Source organism: Belonocnema kinseyi, chromosome 7 (genome assembly GCF_010883055.1).
Source record: "Belonocnema kinseyi isolate 2016_QV_RU_SX_M_011 chromosome 7, B_treatae_v1, whole genome shotgun sequence".
NCBI classification, from domain to species: domain Eukaryota; kingdom Metazoa; phylum Arthropoda; class Insecta; order Hymenoptera; family Cynipidae; genus Belonocnema; species Belonocnema kinseyi.
The window spans coordinates 125,523,099-125,543,640 of NC_046663.1; the positions used below are offsets into that span (position 1 = coordinate 125,523,099).

Below are 20,542 nucleotides of genomic sequence, written 5' to 3' on the forward strand. Positions count from 1 at the left end.
TTAAAAGAATAGTGAAAGGGCATATTAATTATGCCACTATAAATGCAAACTGCTCCAAATTAAATGTAATTCATTATATTTTTTTGAGAAATATATATTTTTTTAAATTTTAAACTTTAATTATTCTGATTTGCAAGGAAAAACCTTATTTCTTTGACATCTTACAGGCTATTTATTTAGTATTGTACTGATAAATAATCTGAAAGAAGTCAAAGAAATAAGTTTTTTCCTTACAAATCCTAATTTTGTTGTTTCCCAGACGGTAAATTAAGAATATTTACATCTCTATGTTCTTTTCATACGAAATTATTCTATTGAAATCATGTCAACTCTGAGTACAGCAAGCTAAAATAGATTGATAGTTTGATTCGATTTGGTAATGTTGCACATGCTGGAACACTAGAAGCAGCAGGAGATATAGAGATAGATCAGCTGCGGCGACGATTGGTCGAGACGGAAGCAGCCATGGAACGAATTGTTGTTCGGATGGGCAACTTATCTCGTTCGGTTATGCATATATCAAGCCCGCAGCCCGAATGCAAGGTTTATTGTATACCACTTTCAAAAGTCTTTCGCTCGATCTATTAGATGATGTACACACGTTGCACGTTACTGTGTTTTTTGAATGCATTTTAAGCTTTGTCGACCTGAGTAATCGCAATATTATTTGTGATAGAAAATTTTTTAACGCCAGTAATTCTCAATCATTAAAATTTTATTAAGTTGAGGATAAGATTATGAGTTTCTGAAAGATACCATTTTCCCTTATAGTTGAAGAACAAAAAATGCAAATTTTATGAAACCTATCAAGTAGTTTTAGTTGTACACATTTCATTTTCGTAGAAATCCATTCATTCTTTTATCAAACTTCACCTATTTAGATGAATATTGAGTAAAGTAATAGCACTATTTTTGCGTTATCTTCTTGAAAAATGAACAAAATGACTTAGTCTGGATATAATTTTATAGATAATTTTGATAGCTTTCAACCTATTTAAGCGCTAGAATTTGAACTCCTTTATAATTCGCATTAAGAAATCTTAAACTGCCATCGAAGAAAGGTGGCTCAAAAAATCACATTTGAGAAATTTCAACGGGCATGTTCACCAAATCATTCTCTTGGGCAAATAAATTTACCCATATTTTTTTATTTAAAAAAGCACTCTCTTCTCAATTAAATGAAACGTTTATTCATATAAATCTGTTTTCAATAGTTTCAATAATGTTTTCAAAATAGCATGTTAGACAAATATGTCTGAGGCTCACAATGAGCCTTCAAATATTGCCATTTAATGCGATTTTTGTTATGCCTAAAACTTTTGCATAACTTTTCTGAGATATAAAAATGCGATAAATGGAATATGCAATGCTAAAACTGAACAAGCATATAAAAGGTCAAATAAATTGACTTATAATTTCCTGAAAAAATTCGAAGAAGTAAACATAGGAAACATTCGACATATTAAACTCCATAAGACATAAAAATGGCTAGAGCAAGAGCTAAAACCATTTTATTTTTAAATAGAAAAACATGGTAAATTCAGTTGGCCAAGAGAACGATTTGGTGAACGTGCTCGTTGAAATTTTTTAAATGTAATTTTTTAGGCTACCCTAATATACAGGGTGTCACAAAAGTAGCGGAACAGGCGTGTATCTTCTTAATTGAGCTATTTTCAAAAAGTTCACGGTCATTCCCGTAGTAACTTTTAACAAGAAACCTGAGGGTAACCTTAGTTTTGACCTTGAGGATGACCTTCATGGTTATTTCAAGGTCAATTTTTTTTAAAGTGGAAACGCCCCTTTTTGAGAGCGACAATCGAAAGAACGGAAAATTTTACATTCAAATATGCACTTATGTCATATGTTCCAGATTACTTTAAAGGTCACCCTAAGGTCATTTTAACTCAAACAATGTTTTGATGGCTATAATAACATAATTATTGGAAAATATTCCATAGCGGACAAACTTATGTAAGTATCACGCGTTGATGAAAGTTTAATCTTTGACCTTGGCTCTGACCTTGGAGGTAACTTTGATGACCTTCATGGTTATTGCAAGGTCAACTTTTTTTAATAATGAAAATCAGACCTTGTATAAGCTCAAATGACCTTAAGGTGACCTTGATCGTCGAATTTGTCTTATGACCTGAAAAAATATTTGATTGTACAATTTCCCCTTATTTTGATTGCCGGTGAGAAAATGAACCTTTCATTATAAAAATAAAGTTGACTTTGAAATAACCATTAAGGTCATCAAGGTTATCCCCGAGGTAAAAAAAGTCACATTCATCACATACACATTCAGCCTTAGTAACCTCAAAAACCCCTTGGGTAATATTTTTCGTTAACGATAAAAATTGACCTCACCCGACCTGAGCGGTCGTGACCTTTAAACGCACGCCAGGTCGGGGCTAAGGTCAAAGTTTAGATTCTCAACAACGCGTGATACTTACATAAGTTTGTCCGATATGGAATATTTTCCAATAGTGCTGTTCTTACAGCCATCAAAACATTGTTCGAGTTAGCATGACCTTAGGGTGACCCGGAACATATGACCTAAGTGCATATTTGAATGTAAAATTTTCCGTCCTTTCGATTGCCAGTGTCAAAGTGGTGTTTCTTTTTTTTTAAGTTGACCTTGAAACATCCATGAAGGTCATACTCAGGGTTAAAACTAAGGTCACAATCAGTTTCCTTGTTAAAAGTTACTGTGGGAATGACCTTGAGCTTTGTGAAAAATAGTTCACTCAAGAAGGTACAGGTCTATTCCGCTACTTTTGTGACACCCTGTAAATAAGAGTACAGTTACAAATCACTGCTGGTTTTGATACGTTATTACTGGTTCAAGAAAGGAGCCAGAAACTTTTTTTAACCGTTGGAAAGCTTTCTAATTTCTCGTCTACTGGCGAGGAATGGACTTTCGAACCTTTCGAAGCGAATATAAAATGCGAGAAGTTTACAACAAATATGCAAGAATTTCTTGAATTTTGTACCTTCACTTCAACTTGTGACTTGCCTTAGGAAAGTTATAGCAAAAATCTGAAATTTATATCACATAGTCTTCGAAAGTCTTAATTTTAATTGATACCAATAAAACTTCACAAAGTTTGATGGTTTCGCGAAGTACGACGCTCAAGTGGGAAGCACACACTTTTGTAAAGAGCATAATGTATAACGATTTCCAATTGTTTAGCCTCAAATATCAAAGGGTTGCGCGTCTTATTGCTTTGTTTTGAACCCCGTATCGTTAAATAAACTTATAAGAATGCTGTTTCATAACCAGACACGCTTTACAAAACGCTGGAGTGGGACTCATATTCCCCGTTGTCGAACGGACCTCTCTTTCTACCATGTGAGATAGACAAAACGAGATCGCTGATGGACTGGGCAAAACTGGGAATTTAATGAGATCAGACAAACCGGGAAATCACAGTGAATTTATTTCTTGGCCGAGTATTTTCCAAATAACAAAAAAAATTCCAACTTTAATTTCAACCGGTTTTTAAATAATTAGTTATTTATTATCTTTTTTCAATTATGATATCATTCAGTTAAGAAGGCGTAATTCAAAAATCTTTCATTAAAGAAAACTTCCATGTTATATTTTTAATTTTCAAGCGGACATTTTAAATTAAGACTTTTAAAATGCATTTTTAAAGACTTAAACAATTAAAAATTACAACAGTTTAAAATTAATCAATGATTTTTTTAATTGGATGGTATTTGAAGATTGCAAAAGTGAATTAAACTGTTTCAATTGGAAAGTCTTACTAGTTAATCAAATGTAAATGCCCAAATGAAACTCCATTTTAAAACCATTAAATTTTAACTTTTCTAATTAAGAAAAAGAGCAATTACTTAATATTTATAAATACCTGACTGCTCATTTAAAATCAGTAATTTTTAATTAAATATTCAAAACTAAGCTTTGAACTTTACGCTGTCAATTGTTCTATTTTTTTTTAATGTCCGCTGCGCTGGCACCTTCTCATTGCACGCGGGTACGCTCTCGCGCTTATAGTCCAGTCAATGAAGGATTTGGGAAAAAATTCGTAAAAGTAGCATTTTTTTCACAGATACGTTGGCAATGGCTTTATAAAGATATTGTAAAAAGTCCCCAAACATACGTGTACGGCAAAGTTCCGAAATTCTGGAAAGTGTTAAACAATAAAATGTTTTTTAAAATGACTCGAGAACTGTTGATTTTAGGTGGAATATGGTGATGTGAAAAAATGTTCATAATTTTATAGTGCACAAAAAAGATTCTATCTATTGTGGACCAATTATCAACGGCTGCGCTATGAAATTGGATTAGCTGCACAATTCTTTTATTTCCGAACAAATAAAATAAAATCTCAAATATCCTGGAAAAAACGTCGGAAATATATCAGGCGATTTGTACTGGAGCAAATGCAGGTTCCTGTTAACAAAAAAAAAAAAACAACTAAGTAATTTGCATGACAAACTATCAGTATAAAATGAGCTCAACTTCAGTGTACAATTTGATATGTTTAAGGGGATGCTTTTGAGATGAAACTTCTTGCAAGTGTTCCTCCATTTTCATACAATACATTTTCCAATTTGTAGGTCAGAATAATAATATTTAGGACCTCCTTTAAAGCTTTAGACAAGTAAATTTCAAAAAATTTAAGCTATGATATCGGAAACAGCGGTGATTATGAGTCCTAATGGCAGCAATGGGAGCGGGGGCGAGAATGGTTACCTCTTTCGATGATATTGAACCCTTCGAAATTTTTTTGCTCACTTTTCCCGACAATAGACTTGGCCATTGGGTGGCCGTGACGTCACTGCAATGTAGGTTCTCAATGAGGAAAATTTCAAAAATAAAATTATAAAATAAAATTAATGCAATGCACATTAAGCCATCTTTTTATTTTATGAAAAATATATTCTGCTTGATAATTTGAATAAGAGTAATTACAAACATATCCTTAAGAACCTATAAAAAACCATAATTACACAAATGATTTTTTTATTTTCAAACGCAGTGAATAAGACAATTAACAATAATTTCTCGTGATGAGCATGATAACTCTGGGAACGATTGTCTTCAATTCAAAATCCAAAAGTACAAGTATTAGAGTTGCTACAGGTCTGATGGTTCCGGAAAATTATGGAGTTTCAGGGAAAACATGATAGAGTTCGGGCATTTTGGATAAAGTGAAATTAGTTGCATTATAATGATTAAAAATTGCAACTATTTAGTTGCAAATTAATCTGTGTAATCTTCATTATTTAATTGAAAATCCTTTTTATTTCACTGAATTCAACTATTTTTTGTATAAAATTAAAATCCTTTTTGAATAAAATACCAAATATCACGTTTCTCGTTAAAAATTATCTTCTTTGGTTAATAATTCCATTACATAGTTGAAAGTGAAACTACTTTGTTTAAAATTAATTTATTTGGTTTATGAAAAAATTAATTTGAAAATTAAGATTTCTAGTTGACAATTAATTGTTTTAAGTGGAAATTTATTTTTCATCCAGATCAATGATGATTTGTTAAAAAATGGAACTCTTGAATTTCCTATAAAACAAATAATTTTTTAACGAAAAAGATTACGCTTCTATCAAAGAATAAGGTAACTTTTGCACAAAAATTGGAATAATTCGAGTCAATTTTTAAATAAAATGATTAATTATTGAAAAATTATAATTATTACATTCATTCTTAACTGAAAAGATAAATTTTAAACTAAACATAAAATAGTTAAATTTTCAGTTAGTAAAATAAATCTTTAACAAAAAAAACATAATAAAGAAATTTTCAGCAATACAGTTTAATTTTCTGATAAAGAAATTAATTTGTAAGCAAAAAAATCAATTTTCAATAATTGAGAGTACGCTTCTAACAAAAAAGACCAATTTTCACCTAAAGCAGATAGATTTTCAATTAAAAATAGAATAGTTAAATTTTCAGTAAAAAAATGAATTTTTAATTAAATTAAATTAAATTTTCAACGAAATAGTATATTTTTTAACAAAAAAGATTAAATTTATATTTAAAAACATCAATTTCCGACAAAAAATTGCAACAGTAACATTTTCAATTAAAGAAATGAATTGTAAATTAGAAAAAACTAATTTTCAACCAAAAAGATGATTTTTACACAAGATACAGGCATTTTCAATAAAGTATTTGAATTTTTAAAGCAATTTTAAACCAGGAATGAATGAGTTACGTAGAAGATTAAATAACTTCCAAAGGAAATTTGAATTTACATCAAATACAGGAATTTTTAACCAAATATTTCAATTTTCATCTTCAGAAGATAAATTCTGAACCACATATTTATGACTTAAATTTCCCCTTAAAAGAATTAATTATCAACTAGAAATCTTAATTTTCAACAAAGTAATTTAATTTTGAAAAAAATGTTTATCAGCTAAAATGATCAGTCATCAACCAAATAAATTAATTTTAAACAAAGTAGTTTCACTTTCAACTATGTAATGGAATTATTAACCAAAGAAGATAATTTTTTAACGAGAAACGTGATATTTGCTATTTTATTCAAAATGGATTTTAATTTTATACAAAAAATAGTTGAATTCAGTGAAATAAAAAGGAGTTTCAACCAAATAATTTGAATCCTTAACAAACGCAGATTAACTTGCAACTAAATAGTTGCAATTTTTAATCATAATAATGCAAATAATTTCACTTGATCGAAAATGCCCGAACTCTATCATGTATTCCCTGACATTCTTTAATTTTCCGGAACTATCAGACCTGAAGCAACTCTAATACTTGCACTTTTGGATTTTGAATTGCAGACAATCGTTCCCGGAGTTATCATGCTCATCGCAAGCAATAATAAAAAACGTGTTTTGCGGGAGCGGCCTTATTTTCCCAGTCCACTTCAATAGAATGTTGTTCACATTACCAAAAAGAAACTTGACATAGTATATTTAACCCCTAAATGACAATGTAAAAAGATGAAAAGTTTTTAACCTCTACGTGGGAAGTAAATTCTATCACAATTTTCTAGTGCTTAGGGAATAAAGTACAAATTAATCAGAGTTATGGACATTTCAAAATTATGTTATATTTATTGTTAATTCTCTTATTCACTGCGTTTGAAAATAAAAAAATTCATTTATGTAATTATGGCTTTTTATAGGTTCTTAAGGATATGTTTGTAATTACTCTTATTCAAATTATCAAGCAGTATATATTTTTCATACAATAAAAAGATGGCTTAATGTGCATTGCATTTATTTTATTTTATAATTTTATTTTTGAAGTTTTCCTCATTGAGAACCTGCATTGCAGTGACGTCACGGCCACCCGAAGGCCAAGTCTATTGTCGGGAAAAGTGAGCAAAAAAATTTCGAAGGGTTCAATGTCATCGAAAGAGGTAACCGTTCTCGCCCCCGCTCCCATTGCTGCCATTAGGACCCATAATCACCGCTGCTTCCGATATCATAGCTTAAATTTTGAAATTTACTTGCCTAAAGCTTTAAAAGAGGCCCTAAATATTATTATTCTGACTTACAAATTGGAAAATATATTGTATGATAGAACGTTTTTTTGTGCACTATAAAATTATGAACATTTTTTCACATCACCATATTCGACCAAATTTGCGATAAATGTCACCAATTAGGCCTGCTCCAACGATAGAAGAGTTGAATGAACGTAAGTTCGTAGACCTTCTATCAATTAACAGTATTCACATTTTTTGTTTTAAAGAATTTGATTCAAACATTCTCTTAGTTTATTTCACTGTAGTCTTATTAAAATCCAAAAGCGAAGTATTATTTGAGGGTTGCTAAAGTCATGATTCAAAAAGTAGGAATAGACTTAAACGTAATTAAATTAAAAGAATAGTGAAAGGGCATATTAATTATGCCACTATAAATGCAAACTGCTCCAAATTAAATGTAATTCATTATATTTTTTTGAGAAATATATATTTTTCTAAATTTTAAACTTTAATTATTCTGATTTTCAAGGAAAAACCTTATTTCTTTGACATCTTACAGGCTATTTATTTAGTATTGTACTGATAAATAATCTGAAAGAAGTCAAAGAAATAAGTTTTTTTCCTTACAAATCCTAATTTTGATTGCGTTAATTTTACTCTTATCTTTTTCTTGATAAGTACATGTCTCGCTACCGTATAGTACAGTCGGTACAAATATAGAATTATGTATTGAATTTTAGCTTTATTTCATATATTTTGACTTCTGATAAGAGGACCTACTCTACCAACATAGATCATATTAATATATCTATTAATACCAACTAAGATCAACAGTTCTCGAGTACTTTTAAAAGCCATTGCCAACGTATCTGTAAAAAAAAAATTTTACTTTTACGAATTTTTTTTTAGTGATATTTATTCCCCGTTGACTGGACTATTAGCACTCGTTTTGGTACGTTTAATGCGTACACTATAACTCAGGGTGGCCTCTGGGCCGGGAATTTTAAAAATTTTTGGAAGAAAAGTTATTTCAACAATTACTTAAATTGATATATTTTTCAATTATGATATCATTAAGTTTACAATGCGTAATTAAAAAATGTTTTACCATAAAAATTCTTCATTTTAGATTTTTATTTTTAAGCCTATATTTTTAATTTAAAAAATTTTAAAGTGCAGTCTTGAAGACTTTAACAACTAAAAATTAAAAGCGTTTGAAGTTGAAAAATTTTGTTAAAAAAAGAGATTTATTCTGTCAAACGTAAATATAAATAAATGAATAAATAATTTTTCAAATGGATCTGTACTTTATGTATTAAAACCTTAGCAATAATTTATTTGATAAAACGATTCTAAATTTGTACAAAGTTTAAGAATTTCCAGATTGTTACTGTTTCAATTCGAAAGTCTTAGACATTAAAAAACTGTAAAGGCGTGATTGAAACTTTATAAACTATTTTTAACTTAAAATAACGTTATAATAAGATATTCGCAATTAAAGGCTTTTATTAAATTAAAAATATTGTTTTAGTCTAAATTATTTACTTTTCAAATCATTTAATTTGAAATTTTGTAATTTACAAAAAGAATAAGTATTTAATATATAGTAATATTTCACTATTCATTTCAGACGAGTAAATTGCAACCAAATAATTAAAAGTAAACAATGTGAAATTGAATTGTTTTACATAGAAACCTTTGAATCTCTAGAATGTCGAAGAGCTTTTAAACTTTTAACGTTACAATTTTTATTGTTCTATTTTTAAAATGTTTAATTTGTAAGCGAAATTATCGAACTTTTATGTAGTGTTGCCGCCGACCGAGAAATCCCGAGGAATGAGACGAGACGGGACGAGACATATCTGCTTGTCTCTGTATTTCTCGTCTCGTTTTTCTTCGTCTTATTCTTCCTCGTCTCGTGGTGTCGTTCCTCGTTTCTCGCCTCGGGGTTTCTGAGGAATGCGACAGATGTGCGCTAGCAGAGAGAACAGCTCGCAGGAGCATTCGGAGCATTATTTTGCAACCCTGACGCGCTAATGCTAATTAGCGTTCTTTAATGTATCCTTAAAGTGAAAATATAATTATATATTATTTTTTGTTTGCCATTGCTGATTAATTTGATACAAAATACAACCACGTATTTATCACTAATTTAATATTTTATATTTTAAATTAGAATTGTAAAATTTTGTGGCGTCTAATTTTAATGTATAATAAATGCTAATATAACAAATAAGTCAGTAATAATTCTCATATAAACTCATATGATGATAACACAATGAGTTTTATAATTCACCCTCACGGTATTGATGTATGTATATTTGTAAAGTCATGTATGAAGATAAAACATTTTATAAATCGGAAACGCCTTAGCTCAGGACGAAAGCAGATTTTTTAAATGATATATTTTCGGATTATTTGTTTCATCCTGATACATTTGATATAAAACACGATATTTTCTATTTGTAAAAACGTTTGGAAAATTGTAGAAAAATTGAATTGAATTTAATGTTTTAAAGTTGTAGTAAAATTGAATTCTTTGTGGAATTTTTAGAAATATTTAAAAAGCCCGATCAATTCTTTGAAATATTTGTGCAATCCTATTAATAGATTAAAATCTTTGCGAATTTCTTGAGATCTTTTAAGGAGTGTAAATTCTATGATAGATCTTGAAATTAATGTGAAATCTTTTTAAATCTTTTAAAATTGTAGCAAAATTGCATTCTTTTTGAAACTTTTAGATATATTTACAAAACCCGATCAATTCTTTAAAAAAGTTGTCAAGTAATTAGAAATCTTTTTTAATAATGTAAAAACATGAAAATATTTTAAATCTTTGTGCAATCCTTTAAACATATTTAAAAATCTTTGTGAATTTCATGAAATCTTCTAAAGCGCGTAAAGTCTATGTTAGATCTCGAAATTTATGTGAAACCTTTTTAATCTTTTAAAATTAGAGCAAACTTGAAATCTTGGTGAAATTTTTAGATATATTTTATAAGCCCGATGAATTCTTTGAAATATTTGTGAAATCTGTTTTAATAATTTTAAAACATGAAAATATTTTGAATATTTGTGCAATCCAATAAATAGATAAAAGTCTTTGTGAATTTTTTTAAATATTTTAAACCGTGTAAAGTCTGTGTTATATCTTGAAATTTGTGTGAAATATTTTATAATCTTTTGAAATCCTAGCAAAATTGAATTCTTTGTGAAATTTTTAGAAATATTTAAAAAGCCAGATTAATTCTTTGAAATATTTGTGTAATCCTATTAATAGATTAAAATCTTTGTGAATTTCTTGAGATCTTTTAAAGAGTGTAAGTTCTATAATAGATCTTGAAATTAATGGGAAATCTTTTTTAATCTTTTAAAATTGTAGCAAAGTTGCATTCTTTTTGAAACTTTTAGAGGTTTTTAGAAAACCCGATCAATTCTTTTAAAAAATTTGTCAAGTAATTAGAAATCTTTTTTAATAATGTAAAAACATGAAAATATTTTAAATCTTTGTGCAATCCTTTAAACATATTAAAATCTTTGTGAATTTCATGAAATCTTCTAAACCGCGTAAAGTCTATGTTAGATCTTGAAATTTATGTAAAACCTTTTTAATCTTTTAAAATTAGAACAAACTTGAAATCTTGGTGAAATTTTTAGATATATTTAATAAGCCCGATGAATTCTTTGAAATATTTGTGAAATATTTTAGAAATCTGTTTTAATAATTTTAAAACATGAAAATATTTTGAATATTTGTGCAATCCAATAAATAGATTAAAATCTTTGTGAATTTCTTTACATATTTTAAACCGTGTAAAGCCTGTGTTATATCTTGAAATTTGTGTGAAATCTTTTATAATCTTTTGAAATCCTAGCAAAATTGAATTCTTTGTGAAATTATTAGAAATATTTAAAAAGCCTGATCAATTCTTAAAATTATTTGTGAAATATTTTAGAAGTCTGTATTAAACATTTGAAAATATAAAAATATTTTAAATATTTGTCTAATCCTATAAATAGATTAAAATCTTTGTGAATTTCTTGAAATCTTTTAAAGCGTGTAAATTCTATAATAGATCTTGAAATTTATGTGAAATCTTTTTTAATCTTACAAAAATTGTAGCAAAATTGAATTTTTTGTGAAACTCTTAAAGATATTTACAAGACCCGATCAATTTTTTGAAATATTTGTGAAATCTTTTAGAAATCTGTTGTAATACTTTCAACACATGAAAATGCTTTAATCTTTGTGAATTTCTTGAAACCTTTTAAAGCGTGTAAAGTTTATGTTAGATCTGGAAATTTGTGTGAAATCTTTCATAATATTTTGAAATTTTAGCAAAATTTAATTCTTTGTAAAATTTTCAGATATATTTAATAAGCCTGATCAATTCTTTGAAATATTTGTGAACTATTGTAGAAATATGTTGTAATCATTTTAAAACATGAACAAATTTTAATATATTTGTGCAATCCTATAAACAGATTTAAATTTTTGTGTATTTCTTGAAATCTTTTAAAGCGTGTAAATTCTATGATAGATCTTGAAATTTATGTGAATTTTTTTTTGCATGGGCCTTAATGAGTTAATCTTTTGAAATTGTAATAAAATTCAATTTTTTGTGAAACTTTTAGAGATATTTACAAAACTCGATTAATTCTTTGAAAAAGTTGTAGTCTCATTATCGTGAATAATAAACACAAACAACATTCACGATTTTTCCAAAACTTTGCGATTAAACTTTTTTTTATTTCATTCCGACTTAGTCGTACACTCAGTTATGAACCTTCTAACGGTCCCCAACGGAAAATTGTCAGTGATAATGCGTTTTCGAATTATAAAAATTTGTATACACCTGAATATACAAATATACATATATGAATATGCAAATAAAGATACATGAATTTCACAGGAGTGAATTATAAAATCGACTGTCTACGTAGTTACGCACTTACGACTTACGACTGTGCAAGTAGTTACGCACATTCGATTTTACAAATGTTCCGACAAATATATTTGAAATTGTACTTTGAAAAATAAAAAAATAAATGAGTGTTAAATTCTTTAAACTCTACATGATTTGAGAATATACCTATATTTTCAACTTTTTATTTCATATATTCCATTCTTATAATTGCCAAAATAAACGTTTCATTGGAAAAAATGATATACCGATACAGTGAAGTTGAATCTGTGAAATTATCAAAAAATAGTCATGTTTGATGTCAAATTAATCAGTAAGATAAAAGCGACTGCAATAATTACAGAGGGATTAGCTTATTAAGTACCGTAAGTAAAATATACTCAAAAATACTTATTCGTAGGGTAATGAAATTAACAGAAGAAAAAATTTGGGAAGTCCAAAGTGGGTTTATGTCAGGAAGGTCATGTACGGATCAAATATTTAGCTTAAGGCACATAACAGAAAAAAGTTTGAGAGTAGGAAAAAAAGTTTTCTGTGCATTTGTTGACCTAGAAAAAGCCTTTGGCAAGGTAGATAGAAGTAAACTTTGGGAAGTCCTGAAAGAGTATGGAGTCAATGGATGGTTTCTACAAACTATAAAAACAATATATACGGGTAGCAAAGCGAGTATAAGGGTGAATGGGAAATTGAGTGAATGTTTCGATATTATTCTAGGAGTTAGACAAGGATGCTTTATGTCTTCATGGTTATTTATATTATTTATGGACAAGTGTTTAAGAATGGCTCTTTTTGTCGAAGAGAGTGTGGATCTCGAAACAGTAAGGGTACGTGGGTTAGCGTTCGCAGATGTTAAGGTTGTTATGGCCGGGTCAATCGAAGACTTACAAAGAATGTTGAATAAACTAGATGCAAGCATGAAGAGCATGGGCCTCAAAATTAACACAAATAAAACAAAAACTATGGTGTTCGAAGGAAAGAGTGAGAAAACATTATGCAATATTTGATTAAGTGATGAGAGAATTGAACAAGTTGATAAGTTCGTATACCTTGGTAGCTTATTTACTAGGGACGGGAAGATAAATGAGGAATTAGATAGACGCATAAACGAAGGTAAGAAGGTTATTGGTAGAGTAGGTCCCCTTATCAGAAGTCAAAATATATCAAATAAAGCTAAAATGCAATACATAATTCTATATTTGTACCGACTGTACTATACGGTAGCGAGACATGTACTTATCAAGAAAAAGATAAGAGTAAAATTAACGCAATTGTCATGAGATTCATGCGCATAATATGCGGGAAAACTCTTATGGACAAAGTAAGTAACGAGATAATTCTAAACGAATGTGGTGCAGATGAGGCGCTAGTAGACACATGGGAAAAAATCGGTTAAGATGGTTCGGGCATGTTGAGAGAATGCCAAATGAACAACTAACGAAACAAGTGTATCAAGGTAAAGTAAATAGCAGCGTACCCAGAAGTAGACCGTGGAAGGAATGGTTAGAATGTGTGAATGAGACCCTAGTTAGATGAGACATAAGAAGTCACAGAAACATGAGAGTCTGCATGAGAAAATGCATGGACATAAAAGAAGCTAGAGAAGTATGCCAGGACAAGAAAGTTTGGCGGCAAATAGTTAATAAAAAGAGTGTCAGTAGAGTGAATCACGCCTGAAACAAAAGACCTTGGCCACTAATTCACCCAAGTGGGGAACCTTACATAACGACTTCGTGAGGATCTTCACTTGGGGTGATTGCCAGAGATATCGATCAGCAACCTGGATCGGAGCAGTGTTGCGGAACGAACGTGTTATTTACATAAATAACACGAGAATTCCGGATCAGTCTGAAAATTCTCTATCCCTTCCCCACATTACTCCTTTCCCCACCGAGTGAGTTACGCCTACCCCGAAAGGGAAATGGCTTAATGGTGTAATAATAATAACTTTAAATGGAAGGGGCAGAATTCCTGCGGAGAGTACAATTATTATGAATTAGTGGTGCTGCTTGATAAGATACTTTCTCGGCATCGTGTCGGTTTTTTTTATTTTTTTTATTTTTTGGTCGACATCATGTTTTCGATACCCGTGATCAATTTTCACTTATTTCGACTTTGGCTCGGAATTCTATATATCAGGTTGTGTTTTCGATGCTCCTTCGCCAGATGCGCGTCAGTGACGTAGCGGTTCATAATGGGGTGGCATCAAAAACAAGTGTTTTCATGACATTTAGAACGCATTAATGCACCGATTTTAGATATTTTTACAGTCAGGACTAACTTTTCCAGAAAACCTTAAGAGTGGATTTTCCATTTTTTTGTTTATATAATTTTTATGTTAATGCTAACAGCAAAAAACTATCGATTTTTTTAATATCATGGTTTATCTCCTAGACAAAATTTTCCTTATACTTCAGGGGACTCTGATTCAATGCATGGATGTATAAGAAACATAATTTGTTAACTTGTAATGCCGATTCTTATAAACAAATTTTTTAAACAAAGAATCGACATTAAGGAATATTTATTTTTAAAGTATATTTCTACTCTAAAATTGCTTGCTTTTATCGTACGTATCATTATGTGTTCATCAAAACTCAAGACTGAATGTTATTAATTAATTCTATAAACAAATGTACATGACAGACATTAATAGGCAGACAGAAATCTTTTTTTCCTCTAGTCTTGTAGTGATGTTTTCTGCAAAAAGTTTATTATCCTTCAATATTTGTTTATTTGATAAACAAATTATAGAAACAAATGCACATTTGTGCATTTAAGCTTTTAAGGAAACGAAATGTATTTTTCTTGTAATCTTGTTGCAAATATATTGTCAATGATTTTTTATGAAAAAAATTTGCTATGAATTAATGTTTTTTTGTTTGATGAACAAATTATATAAACAATTGTACATTTTAGGAATTTTTAAGCAAAAAGAAATCTTTTCCATTTGTTCTGACCTTGCTGAAATCATATTTCCAATGATGTTTTTTGAGAAAATTTCGCTATACATCAATATTTGTTTATTTTATGAACAAATTATACAAATAGATTAACATACATATAGGGCATTACGAAAACAAATGGCTCTTTAGCAGAAGGTTGCCAAGTATAGATAATTGCTTACTTTATAAAGAAATTCGATAAACAAATGTACATTACAAATATTTATGGGCAGAAAGAAATCACTGTTTTCTTTATTATTTTTTAAACTATATTCACAATGAACTGTGTAGATACAAATATGTTATTCCTCACTATTTGATTAATTTATTTAAAAACTTAGGGGAAAAAAGCACATTTCAGACATTTATAGCCAGAAAAAATCATTCTTTCATATACTCTTACTGTATTAAAATTATATTGCGAATGATGTTTTTAGACCAAAATTTGTGATAAAATAGGGTTCGTATCATGTATAAACAAATTATATAAATAATAAACATTGCAGGCGATTATAAGCAAACAGCAATAATTTATTCATTTAGAAAAAATCCTTATAATAAATATTATTTTTATTGATAAATTTATTGAAGAAGCTTGAAAATTCATCTTTTTGGTTGAACACTGAATTATCCTATAGTTGAAAGCAGGTCGCAGGTCCCCATAGAGTGATAGAAAAGTGAAACAGGCACGTTCGAGTTCGCGTTCGAGGTATCTGTTTACATTATTGGATGTAAACATTCCTAGCGATTAAGTTGCAGCGATCGTGCCGAATTCGAGTGGAGCTCATTTATGGCTTTTAGCATTTATTTAATATTTAAACAGTTTAATTATTAAAACAATTTTCATAAATGGCTTTTCTTTAAAGAATAAGCTTAATTCATTATGTTGCGTTGTAAATTTACAAGAACTATTAATTATTTAAACAATTTTAAATTAAAAATTAAGAGTTTAACTTTTTTCTACGAAAGAAATTCTTCACGGAGTTAACTAACCCTTTTCTATGTTGCTTTACAAAAGAACGATAATTATTTAAACAATTTTAATTAAAAAATTAAGAGTTTGCCCTTTTTTCTACGCGTCAATTTTTTTACAGAGTCGATTAAGAAAGTCTATCCGATGACAGTTGTATGTTGCTTTGCAAATTTACAAGAACTATTAATTATTTAAACAATTTTAATAATAAGATTAAGAGTTTTTGAACCTTTTTCTATAATTAAATTTGTTTGCGGAGTTAACTAAGAATGTCAGTCTTTATTCTTTTACTTTTTTCTATTCTTTTGTTTTTGCTTTGTAAACTTACAAACACTTTTAATTATTTAAACAATGTAAATTAAAGATTTAAAGTTTGGACTTTATCCTACGAATCAATTTGTGTTCGAACTAAACTAATAATATCTATCGGATGACTTTTTTCATTGTTGCTTTGTACTCGACAAGCGCTCGAAACCGCGTAAAAGTATTGTCCAGCCGGGAAAATCTACCGATGAAAAAAAGTGGTCGAAACGTAAAAAAAATATACATTCGTATTCAGCTTGACGCGAAAAATTTTTCTTATGAAACTTTTTGATTCGGTAATTATTACTTAAGATAAACAATAAAAACTTAGAAAATGTTCCGATCAAAAATCGATGTTTTGTAAAACACAACTCGCGTTTATTCGGCCGTTTGTCAATAAAAATGCTTGGAATTTGTATAGTGTATTCTCAATATATAAGCGATGACTATAAACAACGAACTTTGTTTAAAACGCGAATTTGTTTTTTTTATAGTAAATTGATTCCGAACGAAAACCACGTTTTGCCAACTTCGACCAGTGGGACAGTCATCGAAAAAATATTAGTTGAAATAACTTGCCGCGAGAAAGTTGTTCACTAGACTTTGAAAAAATATTCTAAGAATTTAAAGATAATTGGTCAAAACTAGTAGAAATGGCAGCGAGTTGAAGTCAAAACACGATGCCGCTGGAAAATTTTGTTGCTCTTTGTCGTTGTTGGCTAGTTGCTTAGGAACAAAGGTCGATAAGCGGAGCACTGCAGCGGCAGCGTGTGTTGACTTCAACTTGCTGCCATTTCCACAATTTTCGACCGAATTTCTTCAAATTTGCAGAAAAACTTTTTCAAAGTCTAGTGAACAACTTTCTCGCGATAAGTTACTTCAATTAACATTTTTTCAATGACCGTCCCACTGGTCGAAGTTGGCAAAACGTGGTTTTCGTTCGGAATCAATTTGCTATTAAATAAAAACAAATGTATTCGCGTTTTCAACAAATTGCGTTGGTCATAGTCATCGCTTATATATTGAGAATACACTATACAAATTTCAACCATTTTTATCAACAAACGGCCGAATAATCGCGAGTTGTGTTTTTACAAAACATCGATTTTTTATCGGAAAATTTTCTAAGTTTTTATTGTTTATCTTAAATAATAATTATCGAATCAAAAAGTTTCACAAGAAAAATTTGTTGGTAGCGTCAAGTTGAATACGAATGTATATTTTATTTTACGTTTCGACCACTTTTTTTATCGATAGATTTTCACGGCTGGATAATACTTATACGCGATTTCGAGCGCTTGTCGAGTTATTGCATCCGTCAATTCAACTGTTTTTTTTTTTAAATTGAAATGTTCTCTTGAAGATTCGTGTTTTGGTTAAAAATCAATTTTTTATTCTAAAACTTTAACTATATAGTTGAAATTTTATGTGTTTTGTTACAAATTTGGAATTTTTGTAAGACATTAAGATTTCTGATTGAAAATTCAAGTACTTGGTTAAAAGTTGAAGTACATTGTTGTAAATTTATTATTTTGTTAAAAAATTTAACACTTTAAAAAATTTAACACTTTAAAAAAAACGTTCGTTTTAGTTGAATATTTATTTCATAACTGAAAATTGATAAAGATTCTTCATTTTATTTGAAAATTCATTTCTTTAGTTTAGAATTCAACTATTTTGTTGAAAGTTTTTTTGTTTGTTTGTATAAAGATAATTTTTCGATTGAAAATATAACTATTCCATTCTTGGTAGAAAATGTATCTTTTTAAGTTTAATATTCAATTATTTGTCTAAAAATTCGTGTATTTTCCTTAAAAACTAGTCTTTTTTGGTAGAAAATTTAACAATTCCATTTTTGGTTGAAAATACAACTATTGAAGTTTTTCATGCGAATTTATCGTACATATTTTGTTTGAAAATTAAACTATTCGGATGAAAGTATAACCGATTTGTTAAACATTCATATCATTGGTAGAAAATTTAACTAGGGTAAGGGGGGGGGGGCGACCGGCGGGGCAAAGATGACTTTTCTTAAATCATCGATATTATTTAATAATTTTAGTTCTATTTTGGATTAAATCAATCTATTTTAGTATAAAGATAGTGTTACATAATAAAATCTTGAAATTTGACGTAGGAAAAAAAATGATAGGAAAAACAGTTTTTACCAAGAAAGATTGAAACATTCGCCAACAGAAATATAAAGTGAGAAACTTTAATTACAATAGCTACAGCATAGAAATGTGATATTTTGACGGATAGAACAATATCACACAATCTAAATACATCAAAGTCTCGCTTTCAGTCCAGTGTCGGGAGTTGTCTTCAAATAACCTTGGACTGATTTCGGGGGGATAAAAACGTAAACAGTGAGGGCCGTCTGACTCGCTTCCATTTGTAATATATATAATATAAATAGCTTCAAGGAGTTATGTGTTGCCCTCATAATACCTGATAAAGAATGCCCACCCATCACTATCGTGTGACAACAAACAAAGTCACCTTTCAGACAGGTGTCTTTCAGGGCGACACCATGAGCCCACTCCTCTTTTGCCTAATATTATTGTCACTATCTCTAGCACTTCGCTATTCCGGCGGGTACTTGTGCGGCAAACCTGCGGATCGAAAGTACAAGGTCACTCATGTATTTTACATGGACGATCTTAACATCTATGCTAAAAACATAGAGCAACTACATCTAGCACTAGCGATATCGGGACAAGAAAGGTTATGCAAATGAACAAAAGCATGCATCTTAAGTCTTCCGTTCCGCGACTGTAAATCTCACGCCGTCAAGGGGGTCGCGGAATATTGAGTCTTGAATGTCTTCACAACAGGATTATTCTGGGTACAGCACATAGAGTTGCAAATGGAAGAGATCCTCTTTTCAAAATGGTCAGGAATCACGAAGAAGTGGCCAAAGGAGCGTTTCTCTACAAAGCAGCGGAGGAGGCTGCTGAAACACTCGGACACGACTTCAGTATTAGGGGTGAGCAAAATGCATCAAATCTTATCTATCTCGAGTACTCACTCCTGAGAGCCCGGATTAAGAAAGCACAAGAGAAAAACTTTCGTGAGCAGCTCCTAGATAATAGGATGCACGGTATCTTCCACAGAAATGTGAAGGACCAGTCAATGTATTGTGAGCTAACGTTTGCTTTCCTTAAATTGCCCGGATTGATGTCTGGCACGGAGGGTTTCATTTTTGCATGCTAAGACGGTGTCACTTCCACCTTAACATACCGTCGCCACATTTTGAGCCAAGATATTCCTGATGATAGCTGCAGGGCGTGTCATGCACACCCCAGGCATTTAGCTCACATACTATCTAGTTGTCCAACTCACGCGGGAACGATCTATATTCAAAGCCACAATGCGGCACTAAGAGTGCTTTATTACCATCTCTGTCACTCTTACGACATTAACCTTAATATCGCTCCTCTAAATGCTCCTAGGGAAATCGAGTCAATTGTCGAGAATGGGAAGTGCCGCATATACTGGAACTTTATATTCTCGATAATTGTTTCTGTTGCTCACTCGAGGCCTGACATGGTTCTTCTTGACTTCGAGAAGCAAACCATGTTCGTTATCGAATTTTCGGCACCAGCTGACAAAAACATCATAACCAAGGAGAATGAAAAGAAAGAGAGGTATCCAGACCTTATAAGGGAGTTACAACGATGGTAGCCGGAATATTCTGTTAAACTAATCGTCCTTATCATAGGTGCTCTTGGAGGTTCCAAGCTTTCACTTGCTAATGGCCTAAAAAGCATCACTGCGTGTCAACAATATGCAAAAACACTTGCGGGCAAAATGCAGAAGGCGGTGGTCCTTGGGTCGCTGCGTGTTCTTAGGGTGCACGAGGCTTTTGCTGGATCGTCGTATTGATTCCTTTACAGACTGTAACCACCTATCTCACGGTCGTGAGACGTGGTTATGGCTGAA

General features: G+C 30.4%; 1 protein-coding gene across 3 annotated transcripts in view; it reads left to right on the forward strand.

The window, feature by feature from the left end:
* Positions 1–20,542, forward strand: part of LOC117175986 — a 126,079-nt gene that overhangs the window by 7,140 nt on the left and 98,397 nt on the right. For 2 of the 3 annotated variants that reach the window (XM_033365890.1, XM_033365891.1), the window contains exon 4: positions 404–543. The exons of the other annotated variant lie outside the window; for it this stretch is intronic. In XM_033365890.1, coding sequence (XP_033221781.1) covers positions 404–543 — 140 coding nt within the window. The remainder of the gene's footprint in view (positions 1–403; positions 544–20,542) is intronic. 3 annotated transcript variants of the gene reach the window in all.